At 48.7% G+C, this 13,494-nt stretch overlaps 7 protein-coding genes across 7 annotated transcripts; 2 read left to right on the forward strand and 5 right to left on the reverse strand.

Moving 5' to 3' along the window:
* Positions 1-63: 63 nt before the first annotated feature.
* Positions 64-1,336, reverse strand: LOC125948906 (protein flightless-1-like). Its single transcript, XM_049675442.1, has 2 exons — positions 1,179-1,336; positions 64-1,112 (listed from the first exon to the last, which is right to left on the reverse strand). Exons 1-2 carry the CDS (start codon positions 1,193-1,195, stop codon positions 89-91), a joined length of 1,041 nt encoding a protein of 346 aa, XP_049531399.1. The 5' UTR covers positions 1,196-1,336; the 3' UTR covers positions 64-88.
* Positions 1,337-1,499: 163 nt separating this feature from the next.
* LOC125948907 (uncharacterized) lies at positions 1,500-2,972 on the reverse strand. The gene is made up of 2 exons (XM_049675443.1): positions 2,800-2,972; positions 1,500-2,725 (listed from the first exon to the last, which is right to left on the reverse strand). The coding sequence occupies exons 1-2, from the start codon at positions 2,814-2,816 to the stop codon at positions 1,702-1,704; spliced, it is 1,041 nt and encodes a 346-aa protein (XP_049531400.1). The 5' UTR covers positions 2,817-2,972; the 3' UTR covers positions 1,500-1,701.
* A 166-nt stretch (positions 2,973-3,138) lies between these two features.
* On the reverse strand, positions 3,139-5,383 carry LOC125948954 (putative serine protease K12H4.7). Its single transcript, XM_049675516.1, has 2 exons — positions 4,305-5,383; positions 3,139-4,233 (listed from the first exon to the last, which is right to left on the reverse strand). The coding sequence occupies exons 1-2, from the start codon at positions 4,736-4,738 to the stop codon at positions 3,147-3,149; spliced, it is 1,521 nt and encodes a 506-aa protein (XP_049531473.1). The 5' UTR covers positions 4,739-5,383; the 3' UTR covers positions 3,139-3,146.
* An 8-nt stretch (positions 5,384-5,391) lies between these two features.
* LOC125948881 (putative serine protease K12H4.7) lies at positions 5,392-7,414 on the forward strand. Its single transcript, XM_049675403.1, has 2 exons — positions 5,392-6,236; positions 6,316-7,414. The coding sequence occupies exons 1-2, from the start codon at positions 5,896-5,898 to the stop codon at positions 7,412-7,414; spliced, it is 1,440 nt and encodes a 479-aa protein (XP_049531360.1). The 5' UTR covers positions 5,392-5,895.
* Positions 7,415-7,501: 87 nt separating this feature from the next.
* Positions 7,502-9,166, reverse strand: LOC125948875 (putative serine protease K12H4.7). Its single transcript, XM_049675397.1, has 3 exons — positions 8,725-9,166; positions 8,190-8,660; positions 7,502-8,120 (listed from the first exon to the last, which is right to left on the reverse strand). Exons 1-3 carry the CDS (start codon positions 9,132-9,134, stop codon positions 7,502-7,504), a joined length of 1,500 nt encoding a protein of 499 aa, XP_049531354.1. The 5' UTR covers positions 9,135-9,166.
* Positions 9,167-9,961: 795 nt separating this feature from the next.
* On the forward strand, positions 9,962-11,600 carry LOC125948883 (katanin p60 ATPase-containing subunit A-like 2). Its single transcript, XM_049675406.1, has 2 exons — positions 9,962-9,973; positions 10,035-11,600. The coding sequence occupies exons 1-2, from the start codon at positions 9,962-9,964 to the stop codon at positions 11,451-11,453; spliced, it is 1,431 nt and encodes a 476-aa protein (XP_049531363.1). The 3' UTR covers positions 11,454-11,600.
* A 121-nt stretch (positions 11,601-11,721) lies between these two features.
* Positions 11,722-13,198, reverse strand: LOC125948912 (survival motor neuron protein). The gene is made up of 2 exons (XM_049675451.1): positions 13,077-13,198; positions 11,722-13,012 (listed from the first exon to the last, which is right to left on the reverse strand). The coding sequence occupies exons 1-2, from the start codon at positions 13,098-13,100 to the stop codon at positions 12,068-12,070; spliced, it is 969 nt and encodes a 322-aa protein (XP_049531408.1). The 5' UTR covers positions 13,101-13,198; the 3' UTR covers positions 11,722-12,067.
* Positions 13,199-13,494: the final 296 nt, after the last annotated feature.

The following is a 13,494-nucleotide window of genomic DNA, read 5'->3' on the forward strand; positions in this document are numbered from 1 at the left end:
ATTCCAAAGGATTATGATTAAATTTATTTATAGTATGAAACAGCTCAACAATTCTAATGATTGCAGGAAATCGCCAAATGGGGCCTTATCAATATCGCATTTCATGCCATATCCAGCGTGCGCTCAACCCAAACAAACCGAGTAACACTATACCCACCAGGATGAGTACGAATGCTTTCAAGAAGGTTTTTGGTCCCAGGACAGATGTACTGAAACACATTCGATCAATCTGATACTCGTCCGAGTCGCAGGAGCTATCCAAATCATTGGCATTGCCACCATCGATATAATAGGACACGTTGTGTTGGTCCAGTTCCGTGATAATTCGTTGTGCCTCATCCTTCGATATTGGATTGAACTCGATCGGAAGCAGTTGCAGCGAGGGACATGCTCGCATCATACTGGCCACATCAATCGCTGTCAATTGATTACTCTCAAGATCCAGCTCACGCATGGAGACGAAAGAAACGGACCCGAAAACGATCTCCGTCAAGCTGTTTCTTCTCAGAGAAAGCATGATTAATCGTTTCGGTAGCACCTTCAGATCAATCTTCACAATATGGTTGTATCCAAGGGTCAGTATTGAAAGGTTGATCATCCTGGCGAACGTTTCCGGTTTTATCTCGACAATTTCATTTCGCTCTAGCCTCAATGTTTGCAGATTCACTAGCACGGACAGATTCCTCAAATCATCCAAACTGTTATGCGAGAGGTCCAGATAGCGTAGATTGTATGATTGCGCTGGATCAGTATCCACCACTTTGATTATATTGTTCAAGAAATCGCCGACTTCAAGATCACGCGGCATCACAAGAGTATGCAGTTGGTAGTTGATGACAGCGACGTTCGGCGGACTGCGGAGTACAGTCTCATGTAGCACCACATCGTACACATTTAAAAGAGCCTTCTGCTGATAGTGAAAGCGTTCGTAGTTCAGCTGAACACGTTTCACAGTGTCCGACCGATTCACTAGCGGTAACGGGTCCTGTTCCGGAGTGTACACCAGGTTATTGACGATGCACAGAGTCGGTTCAGTGCCGGGTTCGCAATCATATACCCGGGCACTAGAAGCAAGCGAAATCAGGAAAACCCAGAACACGAACATGGAAGCGCTATATAGAGAGGCCAGCCATCAGTCGAAGCAAACGAGTAAAACAGGCATAATAGAATTCACTTACCAAACGCTGTATGCCATGATGCAATGATGCTAAGTATGATCCTCACTGGACAAGTAACGATGTTCATCTGAACGGTTAGCTCAACGAAATACTGATAAGAGCAGGCGTATGATGCGACGAAAAAGTCGAAGGTCAAACATCTTTGCATACACGATGTTCGCGACAAGGATGCAAATCAACTCGAGAGCGGCGATCACGAGCGAGCTCCGGCCGCTATCGCTAGTTCCTATTATTGTTATTAAACAATTCGGAACCAAACGAAACGAGAACAGTCCTAGTGGGTTAATGGAGCGGCGTTTTATAGCAGTCAAAGCAAAATTTCTATCGATTTTCTGCTAATGTGTTGGTCTTTATTTCAATCTGCACCACCACTGAACACTACTTTTCAGTCGTAATACGCATTTTCAGTATTCGGTGAATGCAATTGTAATTCAAATCTGCAATTCCAACTATTTATTTTATTTATAGTATGAAACAGCTCAACAATTCTAATGATTGCAGGAAATCGCCAAATGGGGCCTTATCAATATCGCATTTCATGCCATATCCAGCGTGCGCTCAACCCAAACACACCGAGTAACACTATACCCACCAGGATGAGTACGAATGCTTTCAAGAAGGTTTTTGGACCCAGGACAGATGTACTGAAACACATACGATCAATCTGATACTCATCCGAGTCGCAGGAGCTATTCGAATCACTGACATTGTCGACATCGATGTAATAGGTCACATTGTGTTGGTCCAGTTCCGTGATGATTCGTTGTGCCTCATCCTTCGATATTGGATTGTACTCGATCGGAAGCAGTTGCAGTGCGGGACATGCTCGCATCATACTGGCCACATCAAGCTCAGTCAATCGATTGCTCTCAAGATTCAGTTTACGCATGAAGACGAAGGAGACGGATGCGAAATCGATCTCCTTCAAGTAGTTTCTTATCAGAGAGAGACCTACTAAGCTTTTGGGTAGCACCTTCAGATCAATCTTCACAATGTGGTTGTATCCAAGGGTCAGTATTGAGAGGTTGATCATCCTGGCGAACGTTTCTGGCTTAATCTCGTCAATTCCATTGCCCTCAAGCTTCAGTGTCTGCAGATTCACTAGCACGGTCAGATTCCTCAAATCGTCCAAACTATTATGCGAGAGGTCCAAATAACGTAGATTATATGATTGCGCTGGATCTGTTTCCACCGCTTTGATCATGTTGTTCAAGAAGTCGCCGACTTCAAGATCACGCGGCATCACAAGAGTATGCAGTTGGCAGTTAATCACAGCGACGTTCGGCGGACTGCGGAGTACAGTCTCATGTAGCACCACATCGTACACATTTAAAAGAGCCTTCCGCTGATAGTAAAAGCGTTCGTAGTTCAGCTGAACACGTTTCACAGTGTCCGACCGATTCACTTGCGGTAACGGGTCCTGTCCCGGAGTGTAGGCCAGATAATTGACAATGCACAGGGTCGATTCGGTGCCCGGTTCGCAATCATATACCCGGACACTAGAAACAAGCGGAATCAGGAGAATGCAGAATAAGGGCAAGAAAGCTCTGTAAAGAGGGGCCAGGCGTTAGTCGAAGTAAAGCAAATTGGAGTGTGAAACAATTGAACGTAAAAAAATTACCTAACGCCGTATGCCATGATGCTGAAAGGGGTTTCACAGTTATGCGAAATATGATCCTCACTTGTCGAATGATAATGTTCATCTGAACAGCAGGCTCAACGTAACACTGATAAGCGCCAGCCGACGTATAAGTCGAAGTAAACACATCTTTGCATACGCGATGTTCGCGGCAAGCACTCAAATTATGAGCCAGCTCCAGCGGCTATCGCTACTTCCTATCATTGTAGTGAAACACCAAGCAGCTCCAGTGGGCCAATGGAACGGCCTAATTTAACAGTCAAAACCAAGTTTTTGTCGAACTCCTGCTTATGTATTGGTCTTTATTTCGCTCTCCACAATTGTTGCGCCTACAGGGGAGTCATTCCACCACTCAACCACAGCGTAAAATACTGTTGAATATTTTGCTTGATCGTGGTCAGTTCGTCCGAGTCCTGCTCGTTGATCGAATAGATTTCCGAAGAGATGAACTCGTTCGGTACGACGTAAGCATAACTCAGCGGATTGATGTACCTCGTAATGGATAGTAGACGGTTCGGGTCGAACTCGTTGTTGGTGAACAGCACGTTGGTCGACCGTGGATCCTGGCCACCGTAATGTATGTTCGTCAAGCGAACACCATCGTAGATAACGGCATCGGTAACCCAACCGCCGAACAGAGCTCGGCATGACTCGAGGAAGAAATGCATTGTGACGCGGCTTCCGAACGGCTGGTTATCATCGTCGGTTGTCCGGAACCTCCCAAACTCCGTACACGCCTGGTACTGCGTCTGGCGCAGGCCAAGTATCACGTTCTCCGCTGCACCCGGTTGCAGCACCTTACCAGCCTCCATGTTGGCATCGAAATCAAACGGATTGCATGGCAGGTTGGCGTAGTAAACATCCAACCAAGCGGCCAGCGCACTGAGCGCGGTCGGTTCGTCCTTATTCACCAAACTGCTGCACAGTTGCTCGATTCGGGTCGTGTTGTAACCCTGGAACACGGCCTCCTGTATGGCAAGCTTCAGATGGTAGAAGAGCGTTTCCACGTCGAGCAGATTACCCGAATCGATCGGTTCGCAGGTGTTGAGCAGCGTCGTAACCGTCTCATCCCGTTCGCTATCGATAAGATTTTGTGCCGTGCGGAACGCAACCCACAGCGTGTTGTAGCACTCATCACCACCGAACCGACGAATAATTGATCCGATATCGTTCGCATGCTCCTGGAAATCGAAACTGGCCAACACGGTGGCCCCTGAACCCCACGCACCATCGACAATGTTCGGGAAGCGTTGACGAGCCCAGGTTGCTAGCGCTCCGGCGTGACCCACGCCCATCAGGATGACTTTGGCGTTCGGATCACGGACCACCTCGTTACGCAGATGGTCAATCCACTCAATCAGATCCGTCAGCACCTGTTCGGTGTGCAAGAACCGCAAGTTTTCCGTCGAATAATTTCTACAGACAAATGGAAAATAAAAGCATTAGATGCGTAGCTTATCAATTCGCGCACAACATTCGTGACTTACTCCACAGGCGCACTGGTACCGTAGTATCGGTGCTCGTTGGTGAACAGCCAGGCATGATCGCGGGCTGCCGTATCGTACAGTAACCCGTGCTCGATGTAATACGTCGTCAGTTGGAAATTACCACCGACAAAGATGTAGATCGGTCCACCAGGCTGGTAGAACTCATCGTTGGAGTAGTAATTAAACTCGAACGTATCCCTATTCTGGGGATCGAAATGATCGACTCTAGTGCGGAAGCGGGCTCCGATCAACCGCGGATTACCCTCCGATCCCTGGTACGTATCCGGTATAACTGGTTGCGCTAGGTGTCGCTGCAAATCCTTCAGGAGACGAACATTCTTCGAATCGATCGACGCTGAAGCACTCCGACCACTAGCGCCACAGACGACAAGTGTCACCAGGTACACCGCACAGAAAACCTTCGAAACCCACATTTTCCCAACTACTGCCGGCTGCTAGCGTGGCGAGCGGGTATTTAACGTTTGTCGAAACCCTTCGGCATTCGAAACTGGAATTTATATCGAGCGGTCAATGGTATTGGCTATCGCGAAGCAGAATTGGTGGTCATAATTGTCTATTGCCCTGCGGCGTTCATTGGCACCAAGCGGTCAGTTGATCAAAGCAGATGTCCAGGAACATGGACAACATTGATTGATGGTGATAGGGATGCCGCACAAATCGCATTTTAGGATACTTTAGGTAAAATCCAGACATCGTCTGCATTGGTTGAGTACAATCGTGTATCAGGGTCGATTGCTGCTTATCTTTCTTCCGGTCGGAACGACTGGGGTAATGTTATTTTAATTGGAGCTCCACATATACTTGACTAGACTTTAATGCCCCAATGATACTCAAAACCAATTCTCCATGTCGTCCGAACAGTACTTAATTAGAGAAACGACACAGTCAACTGTTTGCTTAAGAAATGTTAATGCAAAACCTAACCAAACCTACAAAGTGCGAATGAGGCTGAAGTTCAACCTTGCTCTCAATCGAATCGAATGTTGTGTCACAGAGTTTATTGGCACCGAACGTACACGTATACGCTTATCACTGCTGCCTTCAACATTTACACAATCTCTCTGACGCTGATACAATACAGTAAATTGAGTTTATTCCTCGATAAACAGCCTGAAAGGCTGAGCGGATTGAACCGACGATAATGGGTCAAGTTATCTGTGGCCAAGCAAGCATATTAGCCCGGAACTTACGCCTTGTCGACCGATTAATGGTCAACGGAACTTTCACGAACACAAGTGTTAAAGCTGGCCACGCGATTCTGATCTACAAATCGTGATGGTCTAGCTAATGCATTTCCTATCGCCAATAGCAAGCGTGCGAAGTTCCACCTGAGGCTACGTCGCGGCCATAGGTGGGAGGAAACACAAAAAAACTAATCCAAGATATGGCTACTGGATTATCGCCGAGTGGGGTATATCAGGTCCTACGGGGGGGCTAATCAGCTGATAGGCAAAAATGTATAAAAACAGGATCACCAGCTACTGGTCAGGTGATTGATTGGTTGGTAGAGCAACCATATTCGAGCTGCTCAGTATTCGCCTAGTGTGATCTAGTGTCTAGTGAGTGCACAATGAAGTTGGTATTCGTGGCAGTTCTTGTGGCCCTAGTAGGCACGCTAGGACACGGTGCACAAGGTGATAATGGCAGTGGTCCGCGGTTGCTGCGTGAAGCTTGGTTTGAAACGCGTGTCGATCACTTTAATCCCCGGAATCAGGATACGTTCGACATGCGGTACTACATTAACGATGAGTTTGCCTACGCACGCGGACCAATGCTAATCGTGGTCGGTGGAACACAGGCTATCCAGACGCGCTATCTTACTGAGGGACTGTTCCACGATATCGCCTACCTGGAGGGTGCTTATTTGTTCGCCAACGAGCTGCGCTACTTCGGCTACAGTCATCCCGTTGAGTAAGGCAAAGCCCCTCAGAAACAAGTGTTACTGATCCGAACGTTCTAACCGTATGCTTCATGCTCAATTGCATTCCAGGGATGCTTCAACGGAAAATATGGATTTCCTCAATGCCGACCAAGCGATGGCTGATCTGGCCGAGTGGATTACCTACCTCAAGCAGACGTTTGTGCGCAATCCGAATGCTAAGGTGATACTGATGGGTACCGGATACGGTGGTGCCCTGGCAACCTGGTTCCGTCAGAAGTACCCACATTTGGCGGACGGAGTTTGGGTATCCAGCGGCGCAATTGAAGCCAATTTCGCTTTCTCGGGCTACAATGAGGCGCTTGGTGAGAGCATCCGTGAGTACGGTAGCGATGCCTGCTATAGCACGATCTGGACGGGTTTCCGTGTGGCACAGAATATGGTCAGCCTTGGCTTTAGTGATCTGCTCTCGGAAGAGTTCCATCTCTGCGATCCACTCGATACGGACTCGGAACTGGATGCGACCGCGTTCTTGCTCGGTCTGCGCGATGACATCGAGTTCGAGATGCTGCATCGGCGTAACACAAATTCGATCAAGGAGATGTGTGCCGAATTAGAGGAGGAACGGGACAGCAGCTTGAATGCACTGATCGATTGGTTCGCCCGGGAGCATCAGTACGAGCAGTGTGTTCACCTGAACTTCGATCGCTACATGGAAAGGTTCGTCGAGACAAACTTCAATACCGCCAATCTGCAGGCTGGCCATCGCCAGCGGCTCTATCTGCAGTGCACGGAGGAGGGCTTCTTCCCGACCACGGCCCATTCCGAGGATCAACCGTTTGGCAACCAGATCGGAACATCGTTCTTCGTAGCAGTTTGTCAGCGCGCCTTCGGTGAGTGGGTGACCGAGGATGTCATTTTGCGGCAGATTCGCTCGACGAATGCACGGTTTGGCGGGCTGCAGCCTGCCATCGAGCGGGCACATTTTACCAACGGTGGAGTTGATCCGTACCGTGCAGGTAGCCTGCTGAACGATCTAAACCCGAAAGCACCGGCCACCCTCATTCCGCACACGTTCGTGTCGCCCGATTTGGAGTCGATTGACTACGAGTATGATACGGAGGAGTTGATCGCGGCCAAGGAACGCACCAGAAACCTTATTGATACCTGGATTTTTGAGGACTTTGAACCGATTATTCACGAAGTGTAGGGACAACCCAAAATGTAGAACATTTGATTTATTAACATAAGCAATAAACACTATCAACCAAAAATAATTGTTACGTTAGAGTAGCACTTACTTTCTGGGATTGGCCGGGAACAGATAGCTCTCGAATAGCTCCTTCAATCGAGTCTTTACTTCCAACAGCTCCTGGGAGTCATTTTCCACTGAAGTAGCCCTTAAATCCGCTCCGGCCAGCTGCCAAGGAATCACGTCGGCCAGTGCGTACGAGTTCAGCGGGTAAAGAACACTTGCATAGCGCCAAGGATCCAGGGCACCGTTCGTGAAGTGTACCTGCTGAACGACCGGCGAGTTACCACCGAAAAGATCGTTCGTTCGTACCACTCCACGGTACATCGACTCGGTCGTGATCCACTCGCCAAATATGAGCCGACACAACTCATAGTACAGCTCCATCTGAACACGCTCACCAAACGGTTGCAGATCGGAGTCGGTGGTGAAGAACCAACCGTATTCCGTACACTGCTGGTAGAGGAACAGACGCGCACCGGAGGCATTCACTTCATCGTCCGGATCGTCCGTTAGGAACTGTTCAACGGACGTGTGCACATCTACGATAATGCACCCATTATCCTCTTCGAAGCGCTTGTTGAACCAGTCAGCGAGTGCTTCCAGTGGTGTACCAAATTCGTCTTTCGTTATATAACCACAGACCCTTTCAAATTCCAGTACGCTGTAAAGAAGATGGGACAGCATATAGAATTAAGCCCGAACATGAACATGCTCTTCGATTGTGACTTACTCTCCATTTCGTAGCGTGTACACCTCGATCGAGGTCATGAGAACGCTAAAAAAGTAAGCCACATCGAACCGATCCTCCGCGTCGATCGGTTCGCAGATATTGAACATGTCATACATCAGCCTTTCGAATCCAGCCTCAACAAGGTTCTGCGCCACATGAAACGCGACAAAGATGCTGTTGTAACACTCCTGCCCTCCGATTTGAACTGCCGTTTCAGCCCAGCCGGACGAAAACTCCTGGAAATCGTAGATCGCGTTCAGATAGCCACTAGATGACCAAGCAGCATCAGTCAGGTGTGGGTAGCGTACGCGGAACCATGTTGCTAGACCGCCACCGAGACCTGTACCAGCTACCAGGACGTGCGCGAATGGATTGCCAATCACGTTGCGACGCAGGTGAATCACGAACTCCGCCAAGTCCGCCAGAATTTGATCCGTGTTGAGGAGCTTCAGATTCTCAACGCTCAAGTCGCTGTAAAGGAAAACGTGTCTTCAGGAAGAGGACCACAATAACGCCACTGGCGTGCGGAACTTACACTGTCGGTTGACTCTCTCCATAGAAGCGTGTCTCAAAGGCAAACAGTGCGCCTCCGAGCTCGCGGGCCATCTCGTTGATGAGTGTTGTCTCGTCAATTAGCGCCGAATTGACCGGGATACTGCCAGCGAGGAAAATCAAAATCGGTCCAGTCGGTACGAAGTGATCCATCAGCGAGAGATATCTGTTGCTCCAGGTGTCTCGATTCTGAAGGTTGAAGTGATCCACTAAAGTCACGAAGAACTCCTCCGTTATGTTTTCTGCACTGAATGGCATTTTGCCGATGGTTGTTGATGGCGCATTCTGTCCGTTCAGTAACCATGGACCGGAGAATGGTTGTTGTAGCTTGGAACCGAATGTGCTTGTGCTGCAGACAAGAAGCAGTCCCGATAGAACACTTAACAGTCTCATTGTTCCGCTTCGTACAATGAATTAGTCGATACTGAAATGCGTCGCATAGTTTACAACTCTTTATTCAACGGAAACGTTGTGTAAAGAGCATATCAAACACTTATCAACTCTTGATACAAGTGATTGGTGGTACGTTCGACAATCCATGTCTGATTAATCATTTACAACTACATCGTTTTTATAGGGTGGCTGTAAATAGAAGAAACTGTAGTAAGGTTGCCACTAAGGGCATATCAGAACACGCTGATTATGATTTCTCCAATAACAACCAACCTTCCGGTTGTCTTTCACGCTGCGACACGGTCTCACAGCGGCTTTCTTATCTGCGACAGTCTAGGGCTTAGTTCAGAATTGAGTAAAAAACGAGGAGCATAAAAAGAAACCTTCAAATTTAGTTAATTAAATGATTTTTTGTAAATTATTTAAAATAATCACTTATCAAATAAAGTTTTATTCATTTGGTGCAAACATCTTCAATGCCGCCGATTTGTTGCCTAATCGATATTGAAATCCTGCAGGCAATGAAAATCCGCGTCACCTTGATACTCTGATTAATGGCCTTAAAACGTGGGCACCTACTTTACCCGAACGCCAACGTGCTACGCACCGCACACGCGGGAACGCCGGTTACAGCGACCGTTGCTAAGCGCTTGCAAACAAGGTAGCCATGCCGGTAGCGGGGCGTTATAGAAACCGATACTGCCCCAATCGGTATCGAGTCGCTTCGATTACGTTCCAGTTACGTTTAGTTAGCTAGAGGGCCATCGTGTGAGAAACGGAAGAGAAATTCTAGTTACCAAACCCCTTAAGTTCAGCAAAGAACCGTCATGTCATTTGAGGTATACCAGAAATATTAGTTGTAGTGAAAGCAGTTGCTAATCTGTTCCTCTGTCTCCGCAGCAAGATCGTCGCAGTATCTACGAGCGACGCCGTAACATTCTGTACCTGGTCGCCAACTATCTTACCACCATGGGGTTACACCAAACCCGCCAGGCTCTCGTCGACGAAACGCAGCTAACGTCCGAGTTTGAGGTGTGCGATAACATCGATTTGGATACCATCTATCAGGACTTTTGTAGCTACTTCCTGCTGAAATTTGGCAAACAGCCGCGGATCGTCAAGCGCACCGATACGATGGGTTTATTACCGCCTGGGGCTGGATCCGTTCAGCGAAAATACTCCGGTGCTCGCCGTAAACCACTGCCAAATGGTGGGAAGTCCGAGGGAAAGGAATCGCTCCTAGCCCTGGGAGCAGGTGAAGAGATTCCTTCACTTCGGATCACAGCCGGTATGGTATCCGATCAGGTTGGACCGGTATCCGAAGGACCTCTAGTGCCGGCGGCCAACCCGAAGCTACTGATACGGCTGCAAGATCACTTCACCAGCGAGTGGAAGGATCTGGCCGAAGAAGTGTGCCGCGATCTTATCCGTAAGGATCTGCGCCAACGCTGGCACCAGGTCAAGGGTCTCGAAGGGCCGATCCAGGTGCTGAAAGAGAGTGTCATCGCCCCGCTGGAGCATCCGGAATTGTTCGTAGGCCTAGCGCAACCATGGCGCTGTGTGCTGCTGCACGGTGCCCCCGGTACCGGTAAAACCCTTCTCGCCCGTACGCTCTGCTCTGAGACGCGCGAATCGGTTACTTTCTTTAGCACCAGCGCTAGTACGTTGATATCGAAGTGGCGCGGCGAATCGGAGAAGCTTATCCGGGTGCTGTACGAGGTGGCCAAGTTTTACGCACCGTCCATCATTTTCATCGATGAGTTCGACAGTTTGGCATCGCGCCGTGACACGATCCGTGAGCACGAGGCATCGAAACGATTCAAGAATGAGTTTCTCGCACTTATCGATGGGCTCGAAGGAGGCGAAAATGTCCCCTCAACCGGATCGGGGAATGGTGGTGAAAAGGATCGTGTCTTTCTCCTGGCCAGTACTAACTTGCCATGGGAAATTGATCCGGCGTTTCTGCGACGTTTTGAGCGCAAGATACTCGTCGATCTACCAACGGCCGATGGGCGCAAGGAGTTGATCGAACATCTACTTCCGGCCGTTCGATCCTGGACTGAGCAGGAGATGCAGCAGATCGTATCGCTCTCGGAAAACTGGACCGGTGATGAGGTACGATTAGCCTGCAAGGAAGCCTCGATGATGCTGCTGAGGGAGAAGATGGGCGAGACAAGCAAATGCGCCAAAATCGATCCGGATGCTCTGCAGTTCCCGATGCTACGGAGAGCATTCGAACAGTTGCGACCGGGGTGTGCGGAGTTGGCCCAAAAACACCGTGACTGGAGTCAGCGCTACGGTACACAGCTTTTCGACTGAAGAGGAATGATTCTCTCCAAGCATGAATATATGGCCGGTCTCCTTGGAAACAGATCGCAGTAGGTTGTTTGGCACGGATTCTTGCTTCATGGCCTTATGGTTCTCCTAAAATCCGGAAGTAAAATATCCCGTCATTAGTTCATCTGTAATCAACTGTATATTCTATGGGGTAAATGATTAAACCAGTCTTTTTCAAACAAAAGGTAGACTGTTCAATACGCAAGTGAGATACATCTTGAGCCATAGCTCTTGCAAAAGTTGCTCATAAAACCGGAACAGGCGGAAGGAACTAATTCTACAGCAACTGTCAATAGCGTTTAGCATAAAGGTTTTCATTGATCATTATTATATTATCATCAAAAATCAAACCATGAATCATGCAGACTAATTTAAGATAAGCTTATAGATATCAACAGCGAGCTTTTGTGGCCGCACAACAGCCATCGAGCACGTGAACCACCGCCCATCACCTTCAGCCCCGTTTTGGCCAGCTTTTTGCGATGGTTGCGAACCAAATACTTAAGATCCACTGGTGACCCAATGAGTAATCCGATGATGCTTTGCGTAAAATAGTTTCCTTAAATCTAGAATACAATCGCAATCGCGAGCAGCTATTAGGATTGTCTGGCTCGCTTCTGATGTTGTGTTTGCTGCTGCTGTTGCTGTTGCTGCTGGGACATCCGCTGGCCATGGTAAAGCCCCGTATAGTACCCGCTCATGTACCAGGACATCAGCATGGCGGAAAGATTCTCGGACTCCACGTCATCTGCGTCCTCCAGCATCGGTGGCATGGGAGGTGGCGGTGGAATCATGTACGCGGTTGAACCGCCCGGAATACCTCCGCTCATCCCGTATCGACCGATTCCCGCTCTTCCTGCGCCAGCATGCCCCACCTGTGGCCGGCTAAAGTGGGGCCCGAAGTTCAGTTCGATCTTGCTGGCTTGCTTCGTGAACCGCTGCTGCTCATCGTCACTGCCATCCAGCTGGGAATCGGCGGCTGCTGCTTCCGCTTCGGCCGCTTCCGCTCGCTGCTGTCTTCGCGCTTTACGACCCCACGAGGGCACCAACTCTTCCAACAGTACCGTTTGTTCGTTGTTGTAGCCTACATACCGTATCAGACAATCACCGTGCGTACCGAATCCGATTATTTTGGCCTCATAATCGATTCCATCGTCGTACGTGGCCCGAACGTAATCTCCAATTTCGAATGTTTCTGCGCGTCCACCGTTCACCAGTTCCTGCTCCGATACTTCCATGGCGCTCCGTTCGTCCTGACCCGGCGAGGCCGCACCACCACCACCACCGTCTACCATCGATTCGTCGGTTTCCTTTTTCGGTGTTTTCCGACTACCGGCCGCGGTCAGCGCGGACTCGTGGATCACTTTACGGTTTGTCTTCATCGCCAACCGCTTCGCCACTTCCTCCTTGATCAGCGCCAGCGAAGCGTCGTACTTTTTGATGATGATCGTATCGTCCCAGATATCGTCCCGGCTCGAGGAGGCCACCATCGAAACGGTGCTCGGTTCCAGAATATCATCCGTTCCGCTCGCCGCCGTTAGCTGAAATTCCGGAAGAAGAAGGAGTTATCGGCAATGCTGCGAAGGTGATTCGACGAATAGTTACCGATTTTTTATCACTCGTACTCATGGCAGTGAAAACTCGTTCGGGAAATCGGGAAATTAAAGAAAATCCGGCTGAAAGTGGTCGAGGAAATTGCAAAAAAAACAACAATCGTTAAGCGCCCGCTAGACGTGCTGCGCGCTACAACCCTAAGTGTAGTGAGAAGATCTTCTCACTATAATCTCACTCACTCACTATCCTCACTATAGTGAGAAGGTCTTCTCACTTTCTACTTATCGTTTTTTATTTCGTTCGTTGTATAGTTTTGATCGTTTATTCCGCTTTTTGTTTCGTTTTGATCGCTTATTTCGTTTACAAATATTTAAATTCAAATCCAACGGACACACAGGCAAAAGGAAATTCTGAAAATCGTTTTTCATGATTTTTGTCTAATTTTTTCCCTGAAATAAAAAAGACATGC

Source organism: Anopheles darlingi, chromosome 2 (assembly GCF_943734745.1).
Source record: "Anopheles darlingi chromosome 2, idAnoDarlMG_H_01, whole genome shotgun sequence".
In the NCBI taxonomy this organism is placed as follows: domain Eukaryota; kingdom Metazoa; phylum Arthropoda; class Insecta; order Diptera; family Culicidae; genus Anopheles; species Anopheles darlingi.

Excerpts from the sequence above, each read along its gene's own strand:
- LOC125948912 (XM_049675451.1), bottom strand. The coding sequence starts at position 13,100 with ATGAGTACGAGTGATAAAAAATCG. Across the intron at positions 13,013-13,076 it reads GTACGAGTGATAAAAAATCG|CTAACGGCGGCGAGCGGAAC; the intron begins GTAACTATTCGT and ends CCGGAATTTCAG.
- LOC125948875 (XM_049675397.1), bottom strand. The coding sequence starts at position 9,134 with ATGAGACTGTTAAGTGTTCTATCGGGACTGCTTCTTGTCTGCAGCACA. Across the intron at positions 8,661-8,724 it reads GGAGAGAGTCAACCGACAGT|CGACTTGAGCGTTGAGAATC; the intron begins GTAAGTTCCGCA and ends TTTCCTTTACAG. Across the intron at positions 8,121-8,189 it reads TACACGCTACGAAATGGAGA|CGTACTGGAATTTGAAAGGG; the intron begins GTAAGTCACAAT and ends TCTTCTTTACAG.
- LOC125948954 (XM_049675516.1), bottom strand. The coding sequence starts at position 4,738 with ATGTGGGTTTCGAAGGTTTTCTGTGCGGTGTACCTGGTGACACTTGTC. Across the intron at positions 4,234-4,304 it reads GGTACCAGTGCGCCTGTGGA|AAATTATTCGACGGAAAACT; the intron begins GTAAGTCACGAA and ends ATTTGTCTGTAG.
- LOC125948881 (XM_049675403.1), top strand. The coding sequence starts at position 5,896 with ATGAAGTTGGTATTCGTGGCAGTTCTTGTGGCCCTAGTAGGCACGCTA. Across the intron at positions 6,237-6,315 it reads GGCTACAGTCATCCCGTTGA|GGATGCTTCAACGGAAAATA; the intron begins GTAAGGCAAAGC and ends ATTGCATTCCAG.